Raw genomic sequence first — 26,536 nt, forward strand, 5'->3', positions numbered from 1 at the left:
AATTCTTGATCTCAGAAGGAATCAAGGGCTACGGGGAGAGTGCAGGGAAGTGGAGTTGAAATGCCCATCAGCCATGATTTAAATGGCGGAGTGGACGTGATGGACTGACTGGCCTTACTTCCACTCCTGTGTCTTATGGTCTTATAATGTCCCAAAACTCTGCCATTTTTCTGATGCAGACATGTTTCCCAACTTGACTGTTGAAAGGTCTGATTTTAATTTTGATACTGAACCACCTTGTCCGAAATTCCACAAGTGGAAATAGCTTCTTTTCTACCTACCACGTCTGCACCTATTAATAAGTTACAATTTTTGAGCAAACCGTTCTTTAGCCTACTTATTTCCAGCCCAGTTTGCACAATTGTTCCTTGTAATGGCTTGTTCTATAAAATACAGGTATCATTCTGGTATATCCATAGGCACCTCCTTCAAAGTCAATATGAGCCTTCATAAAGTATGGTTTCCAGATCTAGTGGGAGTACTGCTGGTGTGGTTTTAAGGGGACTTTGCATTGCTGAAATGTGACTTTTGGATCTGTCGGTTTTTAGGCCATAATTTCATTTACCATTTTGATTACCTTTTTGCACCAGTTTGTGACATTTGTATTCCCCTTCCAAAGTCTCATTGAACCCCAACTCGTTCTAGCTTTTAATTACTCACAAAATACCATGTGCTAGCTTGATCAAATTCAAACAATTCTGGAAGATTTGTCAAGTGTAATTTCCCTTTTGTAAACCCACGCTGACTCTACATGATCCTGTCACTGTTTCTTATGTTGTTCTTTTTATTCATTCACGGGATGTGGGTGTTGCTGGCTAGGCAGCATTAATTGCCCAGAGGGGTGGGCAGTTTTATTCCCTAAAGGACATTAGTGTATCAGATGGGTTTTTCCGACAATCGGCAATGGATTCACGGTCGTCATTAGACTGTCAATTCCAGATATTTAGTGAATTCAAATTCAACCATCTGCCATGGTGGGATTCGAACCCTGGGTCTCTGGATTACCAGTCCAGCGATAATACCACTAGGCCATTGCCTTCCCCAGTGCTTTGCTATTGAATCTTCATAATGGACGCTAACATTGTCCCCACTATGTTAACCAATCAATAATTCCCTTTTTTCTCTGTACCTCCTTTTTAAAAGAATGTGTTTACATTACCTACTGTCTAATCCATAGGAACTGTCCCAGAGTCTATTGAACAGTGAGAGATGGCCACTAACCATGCATGATTTAAGACTCCTAAGAAATAGGAATGGGGTGGGCTGTTCAATCCCTTGAGCTCGCTCCACCATTCAGCAGGATCATGGCTGATATGACATTCCTCAAATCCACTTTCCTGCCCTTTCCCTGTAACTCTTGATTCCCCAAATGATCATGATCCTATTCTCCTTGTCTTCACACAAGGGCTCTGCCCCCACAGCTTTCTGTGGCAAGAAGTTCCAAAGAGAGACAACCTTCTGATAGAAGAAATTCCTCCTCATTTCAGTCTTAAATTGGTATCCCTTTATTCTGAGAGAATGCTGTCTGGTCTTAGACGCTCCTATGAGGGGAAACACTCAGCATTTACTCTGCCAAGCCTCTTAACAAATCTATTTGCTTTAGTAAGATCACCTCTTATTCTTCTTAACTCCCAGTAAGTAGAGTTCCTACCTGTTTAATCTTTGCTCTGATCCGCCACCAATGAAATGATATCTTTCCTGAAATAAGGGGACCAAAACTGCCCATGGTGATCCAGATGTAGACTTACCAGATCGTTGGGCAGTTACAACATGGCTTCCCTGCTCTTGTATTCCAACCTCCTTGAAATAAGGGCTAGCATTTCATTAACCTTCTTGATTACCTGCTGCATCTCTATGCTAGCTTTCTGTGTTTCAAGTACAAGTACCCCCAAGTGCCTTTGTGTCGCAGCTTTCTGCAGTTTTTCTCCATTTAAATACTTCATTCTTTTGTTCTCCCTTCCAAAATGAACAACTTGACATTTTCCTACATTATACTTCATTTGTCAACTTTTTACACATTTACTTAACGTATCAATATCTCTATAAACTATATCCCTTTTGCAATCTGCCTTTCCACCTGTTTTTTGTCATCAGTTTGATAGCCACTTCCTTAAGTACTCTGGAATGTAAATTAACAAGTTTTGGGAATTTTTAGGCCTTCAGTCCCATTAATTTCCCTAGCACAATTTCCATGTTTATTCTGATTTTCTTCCATTTCTCCCTCTTTACTAGAGCTTGTGTTCTCTACCATTTTTAGGATGTTATTTCTGTACTGCTTTTTGAAAATATGTATGTAATTGGTCTTCCAGCTCCTTGTTCCCCATTATAACTTGCCCTCTTTCTGATTGTAAGGGACTTACATTTGACTTCTAACTTTTTTTTTCCCTGCATACCTATAGAAGCTTTGACAGTCAGTTTGTATGTTTCCTGTAAACTCTCGTAATCTCTTGATCAATCTTTGTCCTCCTTTGCTGAAATCTAAACTGCTCCCAGCCCTCGGGTCTGTTTTTTTTTGTCCAATTTGCATGTCCCTTCTTTGGATTTAATACTACCCCTAATTTCCCTTCTTAGCCTTTTCAGCGCTCTATGACTCTATAAATGAATAATTGTTGAAGTTGCTCTATGCACTGTTTGAATGTTTATCACTGTCTGTACCATCATCCCTTTAAGTAACATTTTGCAATGCATCATGACCAACTCACACTTCATTCCATCATTGTTTCTTTTATTTAGATTAGGGACCCAAGGTTAGAATCAACTATGCCATTAATGTTCCATCATATTATGGTCACTCTTCCCCAAAGAGTCTCACTCAGCCAGATTACCAATTATTCCTTTCCTAGAACAGAATACCTAGTCTAGGATGGTCTTTATACAAAGAGCACAAGTTACATGCGTGGGAGGGAGAATTAATGAGTCTTTTATTGGAGTTTCCATGTGAGTGGCAAGCATGGTATTGTTGGTGTAAAGGAGCTTTCTCATCATGCAGATGTGCTGAATTTGTGTCTTTGCTTCCAGTCTGGACTGATTCTAGATTGCAACGTAGGAGATGTACATTGCAATCTTTTTATTATGTGTTGATTTTTGTATTATGTACACTCTGTGAAATGATTCTTTCCCACAAAGAAAGGTCACCAAGATGATGTAGTAGATGTGACTTTCAAGCTTGGACACAACATTGGACAGCTACATTGAAGAGCTACATTGAAGCAACATTTGACACCACAACTAGACAGGACTTAATTGATACCTGGTTTATAGATGAGAGCTGCGTGCAGTGATCGTTCATGGACTATAAAATTGTCAAGGACAACATGCAAACAGTTTGTTTCTGTTCAGAGAAACAACTGTACCTTCTGATTGTTTGTTTGTTTGCTTTCTGTTTGCTTTTGGTGTTGATAAATAAAGGTGAAGCCTTTGTATCATTTGGTCTCACATTGAACACCAGATTCAAATCACTAAGTAGTGGTGTTGGAGAACATGAAAAAAATTTGTTTTACTGGATGGTGAAAGTATTGTTTTCCAACTGTGCTGTACATCTAGGTAACTTCATTAATATTTTTTGTTTTTGTCTTTTGTGTAATAAATTTCTGTTGTGCTGTTAAAGAAACTGCAACTTCTTTGAACTATGTTTCAGCGATGGCCAGCATATTAAATGATTTATTAGGTCAGACTATATTCTGGTATTTGACCTACCCAGGAGTACTATGAGCAGGATTTTTACACCATCTGCCCCAAATATCTTTCTGTGGCATGGTGTCAAATTTTGTTTGATGCAGTTACGAAGTGCCTTGGGATGCATTTCTATGTTAAAAGCATGTGATCAAATTTTCCAGTGAGTGGGAATCTTGTGTGGATTACTAATCCAACCCTCCTGTTTTTTTTAAAAAAAGAAGGGAACTCTGCATTTCTTGGGGGAGGTTCTGCTCAAGCCTCCCTCAGAAATGCGAAGGCTGATAGTTCTTTCATAGCATGGAACTGTCAGACAATGGCAAGCCACACCCCCTTCCACAGGTGTCAGCTGCCGTGTTCTGAAATTTATAGGTCCTGCCAGCTACTTTGACAGCTGTTGACAAAGGACAAACTAAGTAGTGTTTGGATGCCTTGACGATTGAGTCTCAGATTCGGTTGCAGTGGTGGGTGCAGGCTGGCGATGGCTTTGGATGCCAGAACTGGAGGTGTAGGGGTAAGTAAGTATGGTGCAAACTGGATAAGGTGTTGGCTGAGGAGGAGAAAGAATGCCAACTAGGTAGTACAAGGGGGAAAGTATTTACGTTGGTCAGGGTGGGTTGGAGAAAAGTAGGTTTTGTGTCTGGGTGTGGTAGTCAGGAATGGGTGGCTAGTCCAGCAGCAGGGGGACATTTGGATCAGCACTGGTGGGTTGTAGGGATTCATGTTGAGGCCAGTCTCTGGGCAGAAAGCAACAGGTGAGTGGTTCAGCTCGGGGGAAGGGGGTGGTAGTGGAGGGAGAAGAGGACTGGATGTCAGTCCAGATGCAATGGCATAGAATGTTTGGAGTTCTGTGGTTGAGCCCGACGACAGTGGGGAGGGTCGGGATCAGGTCTGTTTGTGACAGGGGTTCGGTTATCTCGGATTTAAGTGGGTATGGGGGCTTCAGGTGCAGATGATGTGAGGTTGTCATGTCCTAATGGGGTTAACAGGTCTGTGGGCTGTGACTGCAATAAGCATAGGGGCAACTTCTCAGTTACTTGGGCAAAGGATTTATATATTCAATGGTCTGACCTTTCCTAGGTAACTATTTTAGTGAATTTCATCAGGGCCATCCATACTGCCTGACTTTTGTGGAGACTTGTATAGGTTTTCAAATGTTGAGGGATTACCCAGAGGAGCATTCAGTTTCATGGGCAATTCCTTCAGAGGGAGCTGCAATGGGAATTTTGCAGTGCTCCCATTCACTACTTCAAACTATACCCACATAATGACTGTGCACTGAAAAATCTGCCCCGTTATAAGTTGTCTTTGAAGGAATTGAATAGTACCACATCATTTCTACAAAAACAGAATGCAAACGTTCACCCATAGAAGATGCCAATTTTCCCAAATATTAATTTTCAGAAGTTCTTTCCAAACACATTATATTGTTTTCCGTACTTTTTGCTGTCATGTTGATTTCACTACTTCTGCATTATTTTCATTAATTTCATACCTGAGGTGGTTTTCGAGGGTTGTAAACGGAAGATCAAATATCCTCACAACCATGATAACAAAGTGTGAAGCTGGGTGAACGTAGCAGGCAAAGCAACATCTCAGGAGCACAAAAGCTAACGTTTCAGGCCTAGACCCTTCATCAGAGTCTAGGCCTGAAACGTCAGCTTTTGTGCTCCTGAGATGCTGCTTGGCCTTCTGTATTCATCCAGCTTCACACTTTGTTATCTTGGATTCTCCAGCATCTGCAGTTCCCATTAGCTCTGATCCACACAACCATTTTCTTTTTTCGAAAAATAACATTTTAGTGATTGTGAAGTGACAGCAATTAATTTATTAGGGGAAATGAGATGATGTCTTTGCATTAGCAGTGAATTAGTAATAGCTGATCAAGTTAATTATGTTTATTGTTTGCAATTTTTCTCTTTTGGGTATTCCTTTCTTCCATGTTTGATTCTTAATGTCTTAACTAGAGGCCATAAAACAATGATAATTTTTATCTTGAAAGCAGAAATCAATGTGGAGGGATGATATTCAAAATATGCTCATGATTTCAGATGTGGCATAATTTTTAGGGATTGTGAAAATTTGCATTGCCTATATTTGCCTCCATAATCCATAACATTTTCTTCTAAATTGAAGGCATCAAAAGTATACATGAATTTATTGTTTTCCTGATTGTTTATGATTTATGTGAAAAGCTTGTGTTAAAAATAACCATGGTAAACCCCTAAAATATACCAAGCTCACTGTTGTCAAAATGATGTTCTGTTAATATATGGAAAAAATTAATTTGTACAGCATGGTTTTCTGAGTAAATTAACTTATTACATTTCTGATTTTTGTTTTGATGTAACAATGGAGATTGATAACAACCTGGGCTATATTAAACACTTACGACTTGGCAAACTGAGAACGTAGTTCATGGGGACTCAGAGGCTGCCAATAGATAAATAGAGATAATGGAAATTGCAGATGCTGGAGAATCCGAGATAACAAAGTGTGGAGCTGGATGAACACAGCTGGCCAACCAGCATCTCGGGAGCACAAAAGCTGACATTTCGGGCCGAGACCCTTCATCAGAAAAGGGGGAGAGGGAGAGGATTCTGAAATAAATAGGGAGAGAGGGGGAGGGGGACCAAAGATGGATAGAGGGGAAGATAGGTGGAGAGGAGACAGACAAGTTAAAGGGGCAGGGGTGGAGCCAGTAGAGGTGAGCGTAGGTAGGGAGGGGATAGGTCAGTCCAGGGAGGACGGACAGATCAAGGGGGCGGGATGTGGTTAGCAGGTAGGAAGCTGCACCTCCATTTCCTACCTACTAACCTCATCCCGCCCCCTTGACCTGTCCGCCATCCTCGGACTGACCTATCCCCTCCCTACCTCCCCACCTATACTCTCCTCTTCACCTATCTTCTCCTCTATCCATCTTCGGTCCCTCTCCCCCTCTCTCCCTATTTATTTCAGAATCCTCTCCCCATCCCTCTTTTCTGATGAAGGGTCTAGGCCTGAAACGTCGCTTTTGTGCTCCTGAGATGCTGCTTGGCCTGCTGTGTTCATCCAGCTCCACACTTTATCATAGATAAGTAGAGACAGTTTAAGTGCGTGAACCACGATATGACTGAAGGAAAAGGAAAGTGTGAAGTTATTCACTTTGGTTATAAGAATAGAGGAGCAGAATGTTTTGTGCTTGTAAGGGTGAAGGTTGTAAGTAATGGATGTGCGGAAACTTGTGTGATCACGCAAGGAATGTAGCAAATTGGCAGGTGAGTAAGTGGGAATTAGGAAGGCATGTGATCTTTATTGCAGTGGTGAGAGTACAGTGACTAAAAAGCCTTCCAACAACTGTACAGGATTTTGGTAACTGCATGGTTCTGGCCAAGCACAGGCAAATGGGGTTAGTTTAGTATGGGAAACTTGGTTGGCATGGATGAGTTGGACTGAAGGATCTATTTCTGTGCAGTATGATTCTCTGACTCTCTCGTTCTATGTGCATTTGTGGTCTCCCCATTTAAATGATATACAACAAACTTTGCTTTAATCGGAGCTTTATCAACCTTGATAAGCTGATAAAAATTAAATACCTCAGAAATTGTGATCTACTGTGATGTCCGAGTAGTTATGCCATAAATAAAATATAGTGTTGGTGTGTATACTACTCTGTTACATTTCTATTACTTGCTGTGTGATTTTAGAAGGTGTGTTGATATTTTTACATCAATGTTTTGAGGGATGTTGATGTGTCAAGGCTTTGCTTGTTCAGGGTTTACAACAGTTACGTGTATTTCTTGATTATCCAGAATATTTGGTCGCCTGGCATGCTTCTGGTCTCATAGGTGCTGTTTAATAAAAAGATTTTCTATACTTGTATTGAAGGTCTACAGTGAGGGTATACTAAGTTGGCTGACTAAACTTTGACAGAGGAAGGCAAAGTCAGAAATCATGATTTACGTTAGGACCAACAACAGGTAGAAAGAGAGATGAGGTCCTGCAATAACAATATAGTGAGCAAGGTAGCAGATTGAAAAGCAGGACTTGAAAGATTTTAGTATTTGAATTATTCCTGATGCCATGTGCTAGTTAGTATGGGAATAGATGGATAGAACTGCTGAATATGTGGTAGAACAGCTGGAGCAAGAAGGAGGGTTGTAGATTCCTGTATCATTCGGCTCATTTCTTGGAAAGGTAGGACCTGTGCAAGTCCAGTAGCTTGCACTAGAATTAGAACAGGACAAACATCCCTGTGAACAGGTTTGCTGGTGTGGTTGGTCGGAGTTTAAACTAATTTGGCAGTGGATGAGATACAGAGTAGAAATATAGTTAAGTGATGATGCACAGACGAGTATAGAGAACCACCAAAACAGTCAAGAAGGCACTGGGAGCATAGTCAAGTCAATGTACAAGGGTGCATGACAAGGCTTGGTTGCATCTATTTTGATATAAGAAGTCTTGCAGGTTAGGTAGAGGAATTGAAGATATTATTTAACGCATGGGGATGTGATATAATTGCAGCCGTGGAGAAATGGTTGAGTGTGTGTCAGGATTTGAGGCTCAGTATATTAGGTATAAAGTCTTTAGGCCAAATGGCATGAGTATAAAAGAGGAGGTGTTGCAATATTGATTAAGGAGTCAATAACTGCAATAAGGAGCAAAGATATCTTTGGTTTCTCAAATGAGGCCATATGTAGAATTTAAGAATAAAACAGGATCAATTGCTTTGGGGTCTACAGTATACTCTCACACAGTTGGGGTAAGGCAATATGCCACTCACAAGTGTAAAAATAATAAGGTAATAACTGTGGGAGAATTTCAACTTTTCTCCTATTAACTGAGGTAGGCTAAATGTGAAACTATTTGAGAGGGGGTTGGTGTTGAGAAAGCTTTCTTAAAATGTGTCCAGAAGAATGTTGGAAACCATCGTGCAGAAAGTCCTACAAGAGAGACAGTAGTGCTGGTCCTAAGTTTTTTTTTTAAGAGATGAAACTGAGCAAATGATAAATTTGGCAGTGGGGGAGCATTTTGTTGTCGGGGAACGTCTCGTTAGTGTCCATTATTTGGAAGGATTTAAAGTAATTACGATAAGGACACAAATGAACATGATTTAAAGAATTAGGAAGGTCGATTTTTAATAAGATAAGACAGCATCTGGCCAAAGTTGACTGGGAGGAGCGAATTCTAAGTAAATCGACATTAGACCAGTGGGACAAATTTTAAAGGGAAATAGCACATGCCTGACATCTTCCAATAAAGGTGAAGAGTGGGACCAACAAGAGAACCTCGAATGTCAAGGAATGCGTAGGATTAGATAATGTTGGAACCCTCACTGATTTTTCATTCTTATTTTATCCATTTTATCATTTTTGGTTCGGAGTTTTGAACTGTGAGCTGAAGATGACCTTTGGGCTGTGAGCAGCAGCTTGAATTTAATTTTAAAAAAGTACTAATAAACTTATATTTGCTTGTGAGGTCAGGTCTGAAAGATAATAGTAAGTTGTTTCTTGTTTAAGCATAATATCATACGAAAATAAACCCTTTGGCCAGACTCATCCATACAGGCCTGGTTTTCCAAACATCACTAGCCCCATGTTTGCCCCATATCCTTGTAATCTTCCCCATCCATGTACTTGTCCAAATGTCTTTTAAACTTTGTAGCTGTACTGCCTCGATGACTTCCTGTGGCAGCTCATTCCATATATGTACCAGCTTTTGTGAAAAAGTTGCCCCTTAGAGGGCAGTGAGAATGGAGGTTAGAATTTATGGGATTCGGTTTAAATCTGGACTCCACACAGACAATCACCCAAGACTGAAATTGAATCCAGTTCTCTGCCACAGACAGCAATAATAATCACTGTGCCAACCATGCTACCCCTTTGGCCCTGTCTGTGCCCATGGGCTCAGATAAATTGTATCCCAAGCCCCAAGGGAGGAGATTGCATGGGCTGTGACATGAATTTTCAAATCTTTCTCTGGCTACAAGAAGGATGTCAGAAGACTGGAGGACACCTTGTGGTACCATTATTCAAGAAGGTGAGATACACCAAGAAATTGTAGGCCAGTGAATCTAACATCTGTGGTTAGGAAATTATTGAAAAAAAAATCTGAGAAGCAGAATTCATCTCCACTTGGAGAGATGAAGATTATTCAAGGACAGTCAGCAGGCTTTGCAAAGGGAAGGTCAGGTTGAACAGATTTGATTAAATTTTTCGAAGAGGTGGCTGGGTATATAGATGAGGGTAATACAGTTTGTGTAGTTGCACTTTTGACAAGATCTCACATGAAGAAACTCAGCCCACAGAATTCAGGATAGTTTGATAAATTGCATCTAAATTTGATTGAGTGACACCAACAGATGATGATGGGCCAAAGATACTGTTTTTGTGACTGGAAGCCCTGTGTCCAGTGATGTTCCACAAGGTTTGATGCTGTATTCCTCACTGTATGTTGTGAACTTTAATGATTGAGACATGGATGTAAGAGATATGATGAATGTGTCTGCAGATAACATGAGGAATGCCTTAAGCCACACGACCATATAAACACAGAATGTTGGATAAACTCTATAGGTTTTGACAGATATGACTATAGAGAAACAGAATTAACATCTCGAGATCATTATGACTCCTCTTCAGTCGTACAGGACTGGAAACATTAACTGCTTTTCTCTCTTTACAGATATTGCTGAGTTTTTCCAGCATTCTGTTTGTTTCAGATTGCCAGCATCCACAGTATCTTGCTGTTTCCTTTAAACAGGAAAATGTAGATGGGCTGATCAGATGAGTTGAACAGTGATAAATGAAGTTTAATCCTGATACATTTCAGGAGGACTAACAAGGCAAGGGAATACACATTGAACAGTGGGACTCCAGTAAACACAGAAGATCAGAGGTACCTTGGTGTTTATGCCCGTTGATCCTTGAAAGCAGCACAGGTGATTAAGAAGATACGTGAGATACTTGCCTTCATTAGTCAAGGCATTGAATACAAGGACAAGGAGGTTATGATGGAGGTGTATAAGACGTGGTTAGGCAACAACTGGAGAACTGTGTAGAGCTTTTGTTGCCACGCTGTAAGAAGGATGTGTGGGGTCATAAGAGGTTCACCAGGATGTTATCTGAACTGAAATTATTCAGCAAAGAGGACAGAATGCATAAGCTGGGATTGTTTTTCCGAGGACAGAGAAGATAGAGCAGGAATCTGAGTTCTGTAGGGCCCAGATAGGGTAGTTAGGGTGGAACATTTCCAATTAGTAGAGGGAATCAATAACCAGGGAACTCAGTTTTATGATAAGGAGCAGGAAGTTGAGAGGGGGTTTGCAGGAATGTTTTTCACATTCAGGGTTATGGTTTTCTGGACCATTCTGCCTAAAAGACTAGTAGAATTGGGACTCCCCAGGCATTTAAGAAGCTGCGATAGGGTTAGATGAAAACTTGAAACACCATAGCTTACAAGGCTAAGGGCCAATTGCTGAAAAAAAGAATAAATGGAAGTTTGATGAATGGCACAGACATGATAGGCTGAAGGGCCTCTTACTATGCTGTGAAAATTTTATAAATCTCTGTGGCCTCTGGGTGACAAAGTTGTCCTTTGAGTGTGTAAATCTGGAGGTTGGAAGACTTGAGATGTGAAATTATTTCACAAAAAAGGTTATGAATCTTGGGAATTTTCGACCCTAGAACTGCAGATGCTCCATTATTGAATACATTTTAAAGCTTGAATTGACAGTTTTTTGCTTTCTCAGGGAATTTTATCTGGGGAGCATGTGGGCAGGTAGATTTGAAGCCCAAGATTGCCATGATTATATTGAATGATGGCACAGGTTCAGTGATGGTCCACTTCTGCTATTTCTTGAATTTTGAAGTAGAGTATCCAAAAGAAGAAAGTAATTGTGCAGTCATAGAACAATTTTATTACAAGTGAATAGTCTGCTTTGGTAGTCCACCTTCTGTCATTAATGTTTTGATTTTTTCATAAACAAATGTTGAAGTATTTATTGGAAACGTATTGAATTTCTTTTTTCACATTGTGGTACCTTTTTAATATACTGTAACTGGGGGAGAAAGGTCTATTATCAAGAGGCTGTCTGGAGTTTGAAATTTGTTGTATTACTTTAATGTTGAAATGTGAGTTGTCATTTTCTGAGCTCTTCATGATGAATTTTTGATTCATATGAACCTGTATACATATTTTCTAAATTCTGGAAAATGACCAGAAATGTTTTTCTTTCTTTCCTAGCCTCCGTTGGTCCAGGCAATATTTAACGGGGATCCTGATGAAGTTCGGATGTTGATCTATAAAACCGAAGATGTCAATGCTTTGGTAAGTCACTGTTAAATGTTTTGCAAGAAATTTGTTTCCAGAACATTTGTTTAATTGATTAGTTTGCAAAACTCAACTCTTAGATCTGGATTGTTTTGATTAATAATGCTCAACTTCAATTGACCAGAGGTCAGAGTCAGGTATTTCAATTTGTATGTGCAAGAACATGTTGTCAAGATCAGGATGTTTTTCAATGCTTGGATTTAGCTGATTGTATTCATAGTCACAAGTAAATACCATTGAAAGTTTACACTGTGAAATGCTTTTGGTTTGAAATTTAATAGAAACACAAAAATATTGAATATAGGAGCAGGAATAGGGCATTTGACCTTCGAGCCTACTACACCATTCAATATGATCGTGACTAATTTCTAACTCAGTACACCATTCCCACTATCTTCACGTATCCTTTGAACCCTTTTGTCCTAAGAACTAAGCCTGCGTCTTTGTTGAAAATCTTCAGTGTTTTGGACTCAGTTTCTTGAGGCAGAGAATTCCATGGGCTCATCATTCTCTGGGTGAAGAAATTTCTCCTCGTCTCTGTCCTAAGAGCCTTCTCCTTTTAGACTGCAATCCTTGGTCCTGGACTCCATGAATATCGAGAATATCATTCCTGCATCTAATCCTGTTTGAATTTGATAGGTTTGTGAGATCCCCTCTCATTGTTGAACACTTCTGAATCGAGTCTAAGCCAATCTAGTCTCTCTTTGTACATCAATCGTACCATGCCAAGAAACAGCCGAGTAAGCCTTATTTGTACTCCCCTAATAGCTGGTACATCCTTCCTCAGATAAACAGGCTACACTGTAAGCAAAACTTCAGTTGTGGTCTTAACAGTGCCCTGTGTACCTGCAATACATCCCTGCTCTGTACTTGAATCCTCTTATCACTAAGACCGTTTACCTTCTTGTCTGCCTGCTGCACCTTCATGTTAATTTTCAGTTATCCAATCTATTGTTTGTATTATAAACTGTCTGCTAGTTTTACAATCCAAGTGGTAAGCTCACATTTATCCAAATTATATTGTATCTGTCATTTATTTGCCTATTTTGTTAATTTGTCCAAATCACGCTGAAGCTTCTGTGCATTCCCTCCCCCACAGATCGGTGTCATCTGCAAACTTGGAGACCTGGCAAGTAGTTTCCTCATTTAAATCATTAATAGTATTATGAATAGCTGAGGTCCAAGCATTGATCCCTGTGGTGCCCTAATAGTCACTGCCTGCCACTACTCAATATTTGTATTTTTGTTTCCCATCTGTCAATCAGTTCTCAATCCTTTTCAGTACACAATCTCTCGTCTCATGTGCTTCAATTTTAAATGCTAGTTTCTCACTGGGATCTTACCAAAAGCCTTCGGAAAGTCCAAGTAAACAGGAGCCACAGGATCCCCCTTATCCACTCTATTAGCTACATCTTCCAAAGCTTCAAGATTTGTCAAGCACAGCCTCTCTCTTCATAAATCCATGCTGATTGCTTGATTCTGTTATTAATTTCCAAGAGTTATTACATTCTTAGATGATGGACTCTAGCTTGAGGTCAGCAGTGGGAAAACATTCTAATCAGTCTATAATTTAACAAAGTGTGGAGCTGGATGAACACGGCAGGCCAAGCAGCATCTTAGGAGCACAAAAGCTGACGTTTTGGGCCTGGACCCTTCATCAGAAAAGAGAGATGGAGAGAGGGTTCTGAAATAAATAGGAAGAAGGGGGTGGTGGACTGAAGATGGATAGAGGAGAAGATAGGTGGAGAAGACAGTACAGGTGGGATTAGGTCTTCGACCTCTTCATCTCCAACTGCCGTTGAGATATCAACCGACTCAAACTCTCCACCCTTCTCTCTCACTCCAACCTCTTCCCCTGCAGAATGTGCAGCCCTCCGCTCCAATCCCAACCTCACCATCAAACCCGCAGACAAGGAAGGCGCAGTTGTAGTATGGCGCACTGACCTCTACATTGCTGAGGCCAGACGCCAACTCTCCAACACCAGCTCCTACTGCCTCCTGTATCATGACAACCCCCCCCCCCCCCCCCCCCCCGCCACCTCCCCAGCACCAAACCGTCATCTCCCAAACCATTCACAACCTCATCACCTCGGGTGACCTCCCACCCACAGCCTCCAACCTCATTGTTCCCCAACCCTGCACTGCCCACTTCTATCTCCTTCCCAAAATCCACAAACCCACCTGCCCTGGTTGACCCATTGTCTCCGCCTGCTCCTGCCCCACTGAACTCATCTCCACCTATCTGGACTCCATTTTCTCCCCCTTGGCCCAGGAATTCCCTGTCTACGTCCATGACACTACCCACGCCTTCCACCTCCTCCACAACTTCCAATTCCCCGGTCCCCAACACCTGATTTTCACCATGGACCTCCAGTCACCTGCATTCCCCATGCAGATGGCCTAAAAGCCCTCCACTTCTTCCTGTCCTGCAGACCTGACCAGCCCCCCTGCACCGACACCCTCATCAGCCTGCCAAACTCGTCCTCCCCCTCAAAAACTTCCCTTTTGATTCCTCCCACTTCCTACAGACAAAGCGGGTGGCCATGTGTACCCGCTTGGGCCCAAGCTATGCCTGCCTCTCTGTAGGTTACGTGGAACAGTCCCTCTTCCGCACCTACACTGGCCCTAAACCACACCTCTTACATTGACTGTATCGGCGCCACCTCATGCTCCCAAGAAGAGCTCGAACAGTTCATCCACTTCACCAACACCTTCCACCCCAACCTCAAGTTCACCTGGACCATCTCCAACACATCCCTCACCTTCCTGGACCCCTCTATCTCTGTCTCAGGCAGCCACCTAGAAACTGATGTCCATTTCAAGTCCACCGACTCCCACAGCTACCTGGAATACACCTCCTCCCACCCACCTTCCTGCAAAAATCCCATCCCCTGTTCCCAATTCCTTCGCATCCGCCGCATCTGCTCACAAGATGAGGTATTCCACTCCCGCACATTCCAGATGTTGTCGTTCTTCAGCTCCTCCCGCAGTGGTCGAGAACACCCTCGACCGAGTCTCCCACATTTCGCGCACCTCATCCCTCACACCCCACCTCCGCAATAACCGCCAAAAGAGAATCCCCTGAGTCCTCACATACCACTCCACCAACCTCAGGATACCGACGCTTTTGCCATCTACAATCCGACCCCACCACTAAAGACGTTTTTCCATCTCCACCCTTGTCTGCCTTCCGGAGAGACCACACTCTCCGGGACTCCCTTGTCTACGCCACACTCCCCTCCAGCCCCACCACACCTGGCACCTTTCCCTGCAACCGCAGGAAGTGCTACATTTGCCCCCACAACTCCTCCCTCACCCCCATCCCAGGCCCCAAGATGACTTTCTACATCAAAAAGATGTTCACCTGCACATCTGCCAATGTGGTATACTGCATCCGCTGTACCCGTTGTGGCTTCCTCTACATTGGGAAAACCAAGCGGTTGCTTGGGGATTGCTTTGCAGAGCACCTCCGCTCGGTTTGCAATAAACAACTGCACCTTCCAGTCGCGAACCATTTTAACTTCCCCTCCCATTCCTTAGACGACATCCATCCTGGGCCTCCTGCGGTGCCATAATGATGCCACCCAAAGGTTGCAGGAACAGCAACTCATATTCTGCTTAGCAACCCTGCAGCCCAATGGTGTCAATGTGGATTTCACCAGCTCCAAAATCTATCCTCCTCCCCCCCCCCCCCCCCCCCCCACACACTGCGTCCCAAAACCAGCCCAGCCTGTCTCTGCTTCCCTAACCTGTTCTTCCTCTCCCCTATCCCCTCCTCCCACCTCAAGCCGCACCTCCATTTCCTACTTACTAGCCTCATTCTGCCCGCTTGACCTGTCTGTCCTCCCCGGATTGACCTATCCCCTCCCCACCTGTACACTCCTCTCCACCTATCTCCTCCTCTATCCATCTTCGGTCCCCTTTCCCCTCTGTCCCAATTTATTTCAGAATCCTCTCCCCATCCCTCTTTTCTGAAGAAGTGTGTAGGCCCAAAACGTCAGCTTTTGTGCTCCCGAGATGCTGCTTAGCCTGCTGTGTTCATCCAGCTCCACACTTTGTTATCTCGGATTCTCCAGTATCTGCAGTTCCCATTATCTCTGACCTCAGTCTATAATTTACTGTTTCCTGTCTGCCACCCTTCTCAGGGTACATTAGGAACTGTCCATTCCATAGGAATTGTTTCAGAGTGAGTAGAAGTTTGAAAAATGACCAATAGCATATTTGCTATTTCTTGGGCTTTTTCCTTAGGTACTCCGAGATGAAATTAATCAGGTCCTGGGAATGTATCAGCTTTTAATTCCCTTGGTTTGCCCAACAGCATTTCCCTATAGTATTCATTTCTTTGCATGGCGGAGAGCAAACCCTTACTTTTCTAGGGCAGAATCAGTGGCTGCCTCATTGCTGGCGGCAACATCACTGAGGTAGGCCCAGTAGCAAAAGAAGGCGCCTAAGGATTGGCAACTTCATCACTGGTGGTAATGAAACAGTGGTGGAAGGGCATCACAGCGACATCAACGAGGTAGACCCTGACAAGAGACGTCACTTGGAAGTTGGTGGGTCTGCACAAGCAGCAGTGAGGTGATGGTTCCAAGCCAACTCAGACTTTGATGGACTTCTCTATATCTTTTCTTTTTCTTAAAACTATCATAATGTCACCATATTATGGTACAAATGAAAGCTTTTTACGTACTTTATTGTGTTTCACTATACAGTATTTCACAGCTGTAAAATACATGTGACAATGAAATCATTCATTGATTTGCAAAGCGTCTTAGCGTCATACAGTATGGAAACAGACCATTCGATCCAATTTGGCCATGCTGATCAAGTTTCCCCAACTAAACTAGTCCCACTAGCCTGTGTTTGGCCCACTATTGCATTAAAGTTTTTCCATTCCTGTACCTGTCCAAATGTCTTTTAAGTGTTGTAATTGTATTTGTATCTGTCACTTTCTCTGCAGTTTATTCAACATACAAACTACCCTCTGTGTGGAAAAAGTTGGCCCTCGGGTTCCTTTTAAATCTTTCTCTTCTAATCTTGGCAATATGCCCCCTAGATTTGAACTGACCCCACCCTGAAGATAAGATCTTTGCTATTCACCTTATCTATACCCATCATGATTTTATAAACCTCTAAGGTCATACTGAACTTTAATGCTAGCATCACGAACTCCAGTCAGACAAGACCACACTCAAAATCAAAATCTGGCTCATTGATACATTATATACAAGAGAATCAGGTGGCTGGATGGCTAGTTTGTGCTGTAGTAACGCCAACAGTGTGGGTTCATTTCCTGTCCCTGATGAGGTTACTACGAAGGACTCTCCTTCTCAACTTCTCCCCTTGCCTGAAGTGCGGTGACCCTTAAGTTAACCATTACCCGTCATCTCTCTAATGAGAAAAGAACAGCCCTATAGTCTGGTAGGACTCTGGTGACTTTATCTTTTACATACACCAACCACATGAACTGCAGCAGTTCAAGAACGCGGTTAACCATAATCTCTGAAGAGCAGAAAGGAATGGGCAACATTGAGTCTGTAATTTGTATTAGAGGTATAAGATGTGGGAGTATAACTTATAGGTTGGAGATTAAAATGTTAAATGCAAAATGAAAGGAGATTTCTGATTGAAAATCTTATAAACACCCTAAATGAGGAATTTGCATTATTAATAGTCAGGCTTGGAAGTGAAACAACTTTACCTAATACACAAAATATCTCTTAAGTTTGTGTTAGAGCCAGCCACTGTACCCCATATCAGAATAAAAGATTTCAGTCTATGTATTTCCCAGATTGAAAATAAAAGTCAACTTGTAAACAAGGGAGCTGCTTAGTGGCATCATCAAATCTGCAAAAATGTGTATTAATTTAACTACAGGGAGAGAGAGAGAGAGAGAGAGAGATCAGAGAATCAAAAGTGTGTTTTGAAGGTAAACTTAATAGGGCGCTCTAAATAGAAAACCAAAATGTACCACATTATCGTGGAGATATTCCTCTGGGAGTTATGGTGTTTCCTTTTTTTTTTGAGTATTTTGAGCTTTACAGAAACAGGCCATTTAGTTTTGGGAACAGACTGAGGCAAAGTGAGTAAATTCTCAAGCTGTTGTAAGGTCTAAGAGAACTGTTGCAGGTACCTGAAAAGTAGAATAAGTTTCACAGCTTAATTACGAGCAAAATTCTAGGTGCGTAATGCTTGCCTTTTTTTTAAGTACAGCAACAACTGTGTTTCCTAAAAATGTGAAATCTTGTGAAGGAATTTTTTAAAGTTAATTGCTCGTTGTTCAGACTTATCTTTGTGTTTGTTGTCTGTGTGGGAATCTTAACACAGACCAAAAGCACCAAACGCAATTCCAAATTGACCAGTGCATATTTACTTGGGAGACTTTCAAACATTTTTGTGATAATTTACCATGAAACTAATTTGTTTGTATTAAGTGGGACATAAAAGTTTGCTGGAAGGCATGAAATGCAAGGTACTTGTGTTTTATTTATTTTGGCTTTTTGTGGAATATGGTTGTTCCTAGTGCATGAACAAATAGTGGCTAAGAATTGATTGGTTTAGTGCATTCACACTTATTGCAAGGGTACTATCAATTTATAGCAGCCTGAATGAGTCATTTAACCCTGTTGGCTCATATGTTTCATCCCTGATTGGCGCGATCACTTTTAAATCCAAATCATTCATCTCTCCGTCCAAGTTAATTTATTAATGACTCTCAGAAGAAGAGATTGTTTATATATGTGGTTTTAGCATGCTCAATATGAATTTTTTTCCAAAAGGATCCTGAAAAGCGGACACCATTACATGCAGCTGCCTTTCTTGGTGATGCCGAAATCATCGAGCTTCTTATCTTGTCAGGTAGGTTTACCAGGAAAACTGCTATTTGTGTTAGCTATTTCTGAACATCAGAGATTGGCAACAAGTTTTTGCCTCAGTTTTTTGAACAATGGTAGTGCATACGTAAGTGGGTATGTGGAATTTAACACTGTGTTCATTAAAATTTCAAGAAATTCTTGTTTGATACGCCATGTAGTTCACACATTACCTTACTTTATTTCTCCTCTTTTAACAGAGACATTATAAAACAAAGTGACACCATGTGCATGCAATATTAGAGTTCATTTACCAAAAGCTTTAAAATAATGTGATATAAAGGGCTTACCAGAGCTTGGTACATAGGTGGCTGAAGGAGCAACTACTAATAGGGGAACCATTAAAAATGGAAGTACTTAAACTGGAATTAAAGAGTGCCAATTAACTTGGAAGGATGTGGAGCCGGAGGCGATAAGACGCAGGGAGGATCCAAACCATACAAGGAATTGAAAACAAGAATGATAAATTGAAAATGTAGGTGTTGTTTAATCAGGAGTCAGTGCGGGTCAATAAGGATAGAGTTGTTAGGCCAAAGGGATTTCCTTAAGTTTAGATGCAGGCAGCCAGAGCTCTGGATGATCCCGTGTCTACGGAGTGCAGAATATCCAGGTGACCATCCAGAACAAGAAAGCCTTTAGGTCATACGAATGAGAGTTTGAGCAGCATAAGAGCTGAGACGAGGATCGGCCAGGAAAATTAGAAGTTGAAATAGGCAATCTTTAAATACACATCGATGTGATCACAAAGCTGATTTTCTGACCAAATCTGCTGATAAATCTGCAGTTTGATTGAGCCTCTGATACTTTTAAGGAGAAGGACAGTCTGTTGCAAAGGAGCACAGTTTATGGTGACAGTAGCGTCGGTCTTCCTGTTTAATTGGAGAAAATAGTTGCTCATCCACTGCTGGATGTCAGGCAAGATGTCTGACGATTGAGTGATAGTATGAGGATGATTTTTTGACAGTGGATGCTGTCACTGCACATCATGTGTTTTCTGATGGTGATGTTGAGGGGTGGTTGGTAAATCAAAAATAGGAGGAATCCAAGGTTAGATCTTGAGGCAGTGCTAGACCAATGATCTAAGTGGGTTGAGAGGCCATTGATGATGTTTGGATAGATGATCATTGAAGCATGTGACTGCAGTGTCTCCCACCTGGGCAACAATGGAGAGGCGTGGGAGGAAGATTGAGTGATCAGCTATGTCCAAGGCTGTAGATAGGTCATAAAGTTGAAAGGAGACACTTTGCCTCTCTCATTGTCATGGAAGCAAATTATGATTTGGCCTGGAGCTGTTTGGGTTATTACAGAAGGGTATTTAAATATGAACTTCTGGAAAAATGGGTTGTGATGTGTGAGGCAAAAATGAAAAACTTGAAATGGAAAGAGCACTGGAGAAAGTTCAGAAAGGATTCACCGGGATGTTGCTGGGAATGAAAGGTTTGAGTTTAAAAATAGGCTGGGACTTTTTTCACTGGAGTGTGAGAGGTTGAGCAGTCACCTTATTGAGGTTTATAAAGTCACAAGGAGGCATAGATAAGGTGAATAGCAAGGGTTTTCTTTACCCTGAGATGGGGAAGTTAAAAAGAACTAGGAGGCGTATTTTCAGGGTGAGAAGAGAAAGCTTTTTAAAAGGACACAAGGAGCAACTTTTTTTAGAGTGTTTGTGTGCGAAATGAAGTGCCAAATGAAGTTCTGGATGCACATACAGTTATGAAATTTACAAGACATTTGGATAAGTATATGAATAGGAACGGTTTGGAGGGATGTGGGCCAAATGCAGGCAAGTGGGACTAGTTTAACTTGGAGGAACTAATTGGATTAAAAGATCTGTTTCCACGCTGTATGACCCTAGGAAAAGGAAGTTGGAGCTGGTATGGTAGTTTGCAAAAAGGGCAGCGTTCAAACATTTTGTTTTAAAAAGGGTTGATAACTGCAGGTTTGGAAGAGAGGACTGTTAACAATGGCAGCTAACTTGGGAGCCAAGAAAGTGAGATCATGTAAACTTGAGAGAAATATGTACTATTTCTCAGACTAGTGGGAGTGACTGCACTTCAGTTTGTTCTCTAGGCTGATGTTCTACCATAGCATTGAAGGAGTATTGTATTGTACTTGTGCTGTCTTTCAGATGAGCCCTTTAAACCAGGATCCATCTGTCTGGTTGGGTGGATATGCAAGATCTGTTGACGTTTTATCTTGGCCAGCATTTATCTGTCTCCGAACGTCAGCGAAAATAAGAGCTATCTGGTCATTTCTCTTTTTTGTGGAAACTCTCTGTTGTTTTTGTTTACATTTTTACAATTGACTACACTTCTTAAGTATTAAATTGGCTGTAAACTAGTTTTGGATATCCCAAAGGAGGTGAAAAATGCTTTGCAAATGTCTGCTCTTTTCTGAAAGGTAATTGTAGCTGGTTTAGGCAACTTGGCCATTCATCTTTGTTTCTATATAATTACTTTATGCTCATTGTGATAAATTCATAATCACTGGAATTCTATTAGAAATTTCCATGTCCATTCAAACAAATCCCCCCGAGCTAAATAAGCGTGCAGGTAATCGAGAAGGCGAATGGAATGTTGGCCCTTATTTCAAAGGGGTTGCAATATAAGAGTAGGGACAGCTTGTCGCAAATGGAAAGTTGCGTTATCTGGAATACTGTGAACAGCTTTGGTACCCTTATTTAAAGAAAAATATCACTTCATTGGAAGGAGATCAGAGAAGGTTCCTTAGGATGATCTCTGGTATGAGGAAATTGTCTTATGAGTAAAGGCTAAGCAGGAGTGGACTACTCACTGGGGTTCAGAAGAATGAGAGGTATCTCATTGAAACTTGAAGAGATCGTAAGGTGTTTGACAGGGTAAATGCTGAGAGGATGTTTCCCTTAATGGGGGACTCTGGGAACAGAGGCCATAGTCTCAAAATGAAGGGTGTCAATTTAAGACTGAGTTGAGGATGAATTTGTTCTGAGCGTTGACAGTCTTTGGCACTCTTTTACCACAGGGACCTATGTGCAGAGTCTGAGATAGACAGACAGATTCTTGATCAGTAGCGGAGTGGAGGGTTTACAGGGCAAGGGCAGAAAAGTATACATGAGGAATTTCAGATCAGCTGTGATCCTGTTAAATGACAGAGCAGGTTCGAGGTGCCAAACCACCTATTCCCGTTCTTTATGGTCACAGTGTCAGACAGCATTGTCTTAACACTCAATAATAACATGTATTTACATGTAGGGACATGCACTCAGAAGCTCTACTTTCGTGATCAGTTATAAGTAATAACTTGCAAGGAGGAGATGAAGAAGAGACAGGGCTTCAGGGAGGGAAGGCACAGTTGGCAATCGTAGAAAAAACAAAAATCAGAAATGAGCTAAAGACCAGAATTGGAGATATGCGAGCCGAAGAGGAGGTTCTGAGATCTTGGTGGGATTTGAAAAAAAGATGAAATTTCTAGAATTTGGGTGTTGTTGGTCTAGGGATCATTGTAGGCTAGCGAGCATAGGGTGATTAGTGGATGGCACTTCCTGTGTGAAGATACAAGCAACAGCTCAAACAGATGAGCTCAATACCAGAACACTTTGGAATAATCTTTGGAGAGGTCCTTCTGATCATTATAGATTGAGGATCTTATACAATGAAACTGGTTTAGAGATAGCTGTTTGTAATTCATATTTGTACCAATTTGCATTACACATTTATCAACCTATGTTGTTACTACTTGCTGTAATTTAGTAACTTTAAAATGAGAGCTACATTGTAGTGTCCTTAATCTAAGGTATTGAAGAAGCCTCCGTATTGCCTGGGTTTATTTTCAATGCACAGGGTACAATTACTCTATTTGTGATTTTTGTTTTACAGGAGCACGTGTCAATGCTAAAGATAACATGTGGTTAACCCCACTTCATCGTGCCATTGCTTCACGGAGTGATGTAAGTTTGCCGACCTGGTACTTCAAAATTGATTGATCTATTGTTGTCACGTGTACTGAGATACAGTGAAAATTGTTGCTCTGCATGGTATACAGGTAGGTTATACCTTAGAGTGCATCACGGTAGCAGAACAGAGTGCAGAATACAGTGTTACAGTTGCACAAAAGGTGCAGAGAGAGATTGGAATTAACATTTGAGAGATCCATGCAAATGTCCAATAACAGCGGGGAAGAAGCTGTTCTTGAATCTATTTGTATGTGTAATCAAACTTTTACACCTGCCTGATGGAAGACCATGGAGGAGATTTGATTTATGTTGGTTGCTTTGTTGAGGCAGCAGGAAGTATGGATGGAAGGCTGAGATAACAAAGTGTAGAGCTGGATGAACACAGCAGGCCAAACAGCATCATAGGAGCAGGAAGGAAGCTGACGTTTCAGGCCTAGACCCTTCTTCAGAAATGAGGGAAGGGAAGGGGGCCCTGAAGCACCAGCAACGAATCCTGCAAATCCACTGGAAAGAATGATATGCCGATATTCCCAGCGTCGAGGCCCTGCCCACCCTTGACTAGCTACAATTGGCTGGTCACATCATCCGCATGACTGATATGAGACTCTCCAAGCTGGTGCTCTACTCCCAGCTTCGAAGTGGCAGGTGAATTCTAAGGTGTAAGCGGCAGGTGCTCCCGGTCTCACTGGTGAAGTGCAGCATTCCAGAGACACCTGTGAATCATTAGCCTGACACCCTCCAAAGTGGAGGAGGAGCATCTGGGAATGCATTGAGCACCTTGAGATTTGCTCTCAAGAAGTGGAAGCCAGGCAAAAACAGCAAATGGAGCATGCTGCCATACTTGCCACAGTTCTTGTTTACATTTAGGGCCAAGAAGGATGGATTCTCAATCAGTGTGGGATCTAGAGTTATGGGAAAAGGTCTTGAAAATGGACATGAGGCATGTCAGAAAAGCCACAATCCAACTGAATGGAGGAGCAGGCTTGAGGAGTCAAGTGGCTCAATTTGATTCTTATTTTTGTATGATCTTATAACATCATCCAGTATGTGTATTTACTGAACCATTCTAAAACTGCTAAAAATTCCCTTGGGCTGGTGAATATGATTTTCTCTTAGCACATTGATCTTTAACTCGTCATTGTCTACAGGAATAGTGCCAGACGACTGGACGACAGCAAATGTGGTTCCCCTGCTCAAGAAGGGGAGTAGAGACAACCCTGGTAATGATAGACCAGTGAGCCTTACCTCAGTTGTTGGTAAAGTGTTGGAAAAGGTTATAAGGGATAGGATTTATAATCATCTAGAAAAGAATAATTTGATTAGGGATAGTCAGCACGGTTTTGTGAAGGGTAGATCATGCCTCACAAACCTTATTGAGCTCTTTGAAAAGGGGACAAAACAGGTAGATGAGAGTAAACCGGGTGATGTGGTGTATATGGATTTCAGCAAGGCGTTCGATAAGGTTCCCCACAGTAGGCTATTGTACAAAATGCGGAGGAATGGGATTGTGGGAGATATAGCAGTTTGGATTGGAAATTGGCTTGCTGAAAGAAGACAGAGGGTGGTCGTTGATGGGAAATGTTTATCCTGGAGACCAGTTACTAGTGGTGGACCGCAAGGGTCTGTGTTGGGTCCACTGTTGTTTGTCATTTTTATAAATGACCTGGATGAGGGTGTAGAAGGATGGGTTAGTAAATCTGCAGACGACACTAAGGTCGGTGGAGTTGTGGATAGTGACGAAGGATGTTGTAGATTACAGAAAGAAATCGATAAGCTGCAGAGCTGGGCTGAGAGGTGGCAAATGGAGTTTAATGCAGACAAGTGTCAGGTGATGCACTTTGGTAGGAGTAGCTGGAATGCAAAGTACTGGGCTAATGGTAAGATTCTTGGTAGTGTGGATGAGCAGAGATATCTCGGTGTCCATGTACACAGATCCTTGAACGTTGCCACCCAGGTTGACAGGGCTGTTAAGAAGGCATACAGTGTTTTAGCTTTTATTAATAAAGGGATCGAGTTCCAGAACCAGGAGGTTATGCTGCAGCTGTACAAAACTCTGGTGCGGCCGCACTTGGAGTATTGCGTACAGTTCTGGTCACCGCATTATAAGAAGGATGTGGAAGCTTTGGAAAGGGTGCAGAGGAGATTTACTAGGATGTTGCCTGGTATGGAGGGAAGGTCTTACGAGGAAAGGCTGAGGGAGTTGAGGCCGTTTTCATTAGAGAGAAGACGGTTCAGAGGTGACTTAATTGAGACATATAAAATAATCAGAGGCTGAGATAGGGTGGATAGGGAGAGCCTTTTTCCTAGGATGGTGACGGCGAGCACGAGGGGACGTAGCTTTAAATTGAGGGGTGAAAGATATAGGACAGATGTCAGAGGTAGTTTCTTTACTCAGAGTAGTAAGGGAATGGATCGCTTTGCCTGCAACGGTAGTAGATTCGCCAACTTTAGGTACACTTAAGTCATCATTGGACAAGCATATGGACGTACATGGAATAGTGTAGGTTAGATGGGCATCACATTGGTATGACAGGTTGGCACAACATTGAGGGCTGAAGGGCCTGTACTGTGCTGTAATGTTCTTTGTATAGTTATATTGGCATAAGGGACAGTTTGATACTTCACCCAAGTATTTGTTCCTTTACATTGTGTAAAGTAGTTGCGTTGAAGTGAATTAGTTTGTCTTTGTTTATCTAGTCATATGCATTTCCTAGCTGAGTTGCTAGGTACAGAGTGAAAACGCAAATGTACGCCTATTGCTGTCTTGGCTGATATCAGCAAACGCAGTACAGAGAGCAATTATAATTGAATTTTACTATGACTGAATTTATTACACATTTCATTTCGTTTTGCATAATTGTCTCTTGATGCTTAGAATTGCCCCACAATCTCTCTGGCTCAACAAATTACCTTAAGTGCCTCAAGGGTATGTTGCATTATTATATTACTAGGCAATAATTCAAAAGAATTGATGATGGTTAGCAAATCTGAGTTCAAATCCCACCAAGTTCAAAGTCCATTAGTTAAATAAAACTGGAATAAAGAAGCTGGTATTGTTAATGACGACCACAAAACTTTCAACTTGTTGTATGGATCCATCTAGTTCACTGGTCTCCTTGAAGTACAGAAATCCTCTGCCCATGCCCATTTCAGATTTGTGACTTCAGAACTATACCAAAGTGTTTGGTTCTAAATTGTGTTTTGAAATGAATTGACAGTTTGCTATAGTTGAGTGATTTGTGACAACAAAAGTGTGCTGAAAGCAAAACTAGAACTGTTATCTCGCATTGATTGAGGCACCAAACGTGAAAAATGCAGACCAAGTCAAGTTGATTCAGCGAAGTCATCCTCTCTGACATTTAGGTACTTGTGTCAAACATGGGTAGAGCAGCCACACAAAGGTACTTCATGATTACTTTCAGGTAACATCCCCGTTTCCATATCACTACCTCTGGTTATGACCCTTTTCATTGGTATGACAGACTCTCGAAGGTGCCATCAAAGTTTATTGTGGAAAATGGAAGCTCATGACATGGATGGCGATGCACTGAATGAACAGAAAATTAGCTGGCTAACAGGAAACAGGAGGTATTAATGGGTCATTTTCTAGTTGACAGTATTTAGTGAGTGGAGTGGACACTGCATAATTTATATAAATAACTTGGATGAAAGGATGAAATGTTGTCCAGAAAGATGACTGGAACTTCTGAATGTTGATTCCAAACATTATACAATCTCATAGTGTCAGATCAAG

The 26,536-nt window shown here is 41.7% G+C and overlaps 1 protein-coding gene across 9 annotated transcripts in view; it reads left to right on the forward strand.

Annotated features, from left to right (window-relative positions):
• ankrd44 (ankyrin repeat domain 44) overlaps positions 1-26,536 on the forward strand; it is a 161,321-nt gene that overhangs the window by 36,798 nt on the left and 97,987 nt on the right. For 5 of the 9 annotated variants that reach the window (XM_048533852.2, XM_048533851.2, XM_048533843.2 and 2 more), the window contains exons 2-5: positions 11,896-11,979; positions 13,082-13,111; positions 18,762-18,840; positions 22,706-22,776. In XM_048533852.2, coding sequence (XP_048389809.1) covers positions 11,896-11,979; positions 13,082-13,111; positions 18,762-18,840; positions 22,706-22,776 — 264 coding nt within the window. The remainder of the gene's footprint in view (positions 1-11,895; positions 11,980-13,081; positions 13,112-18,761; positions 18,841-22,705; positions 22,777-26,536) is intronic. The other 4 variants (XM_048533845.2, XM_048533849.2, XM_048533847.2 and 1 more) reach the window with 1 other exon arrangement.

Source organism: Stegostoma tigrinum, chromosome 7 (assembly GCF_030684315.1).
Source record: "Stegostoma tigrinum isolate sSteTig4 chromosome 7, sSteTig4.hap1, whole genome shotgun sequence".
Lineage (NCBI taxonomy): Eukaryota > Metazoa > Chordata > Chondrichthyes > Orectolobiformes > Stegostomatidae > Stegostoma > Stegostoma tigrinum.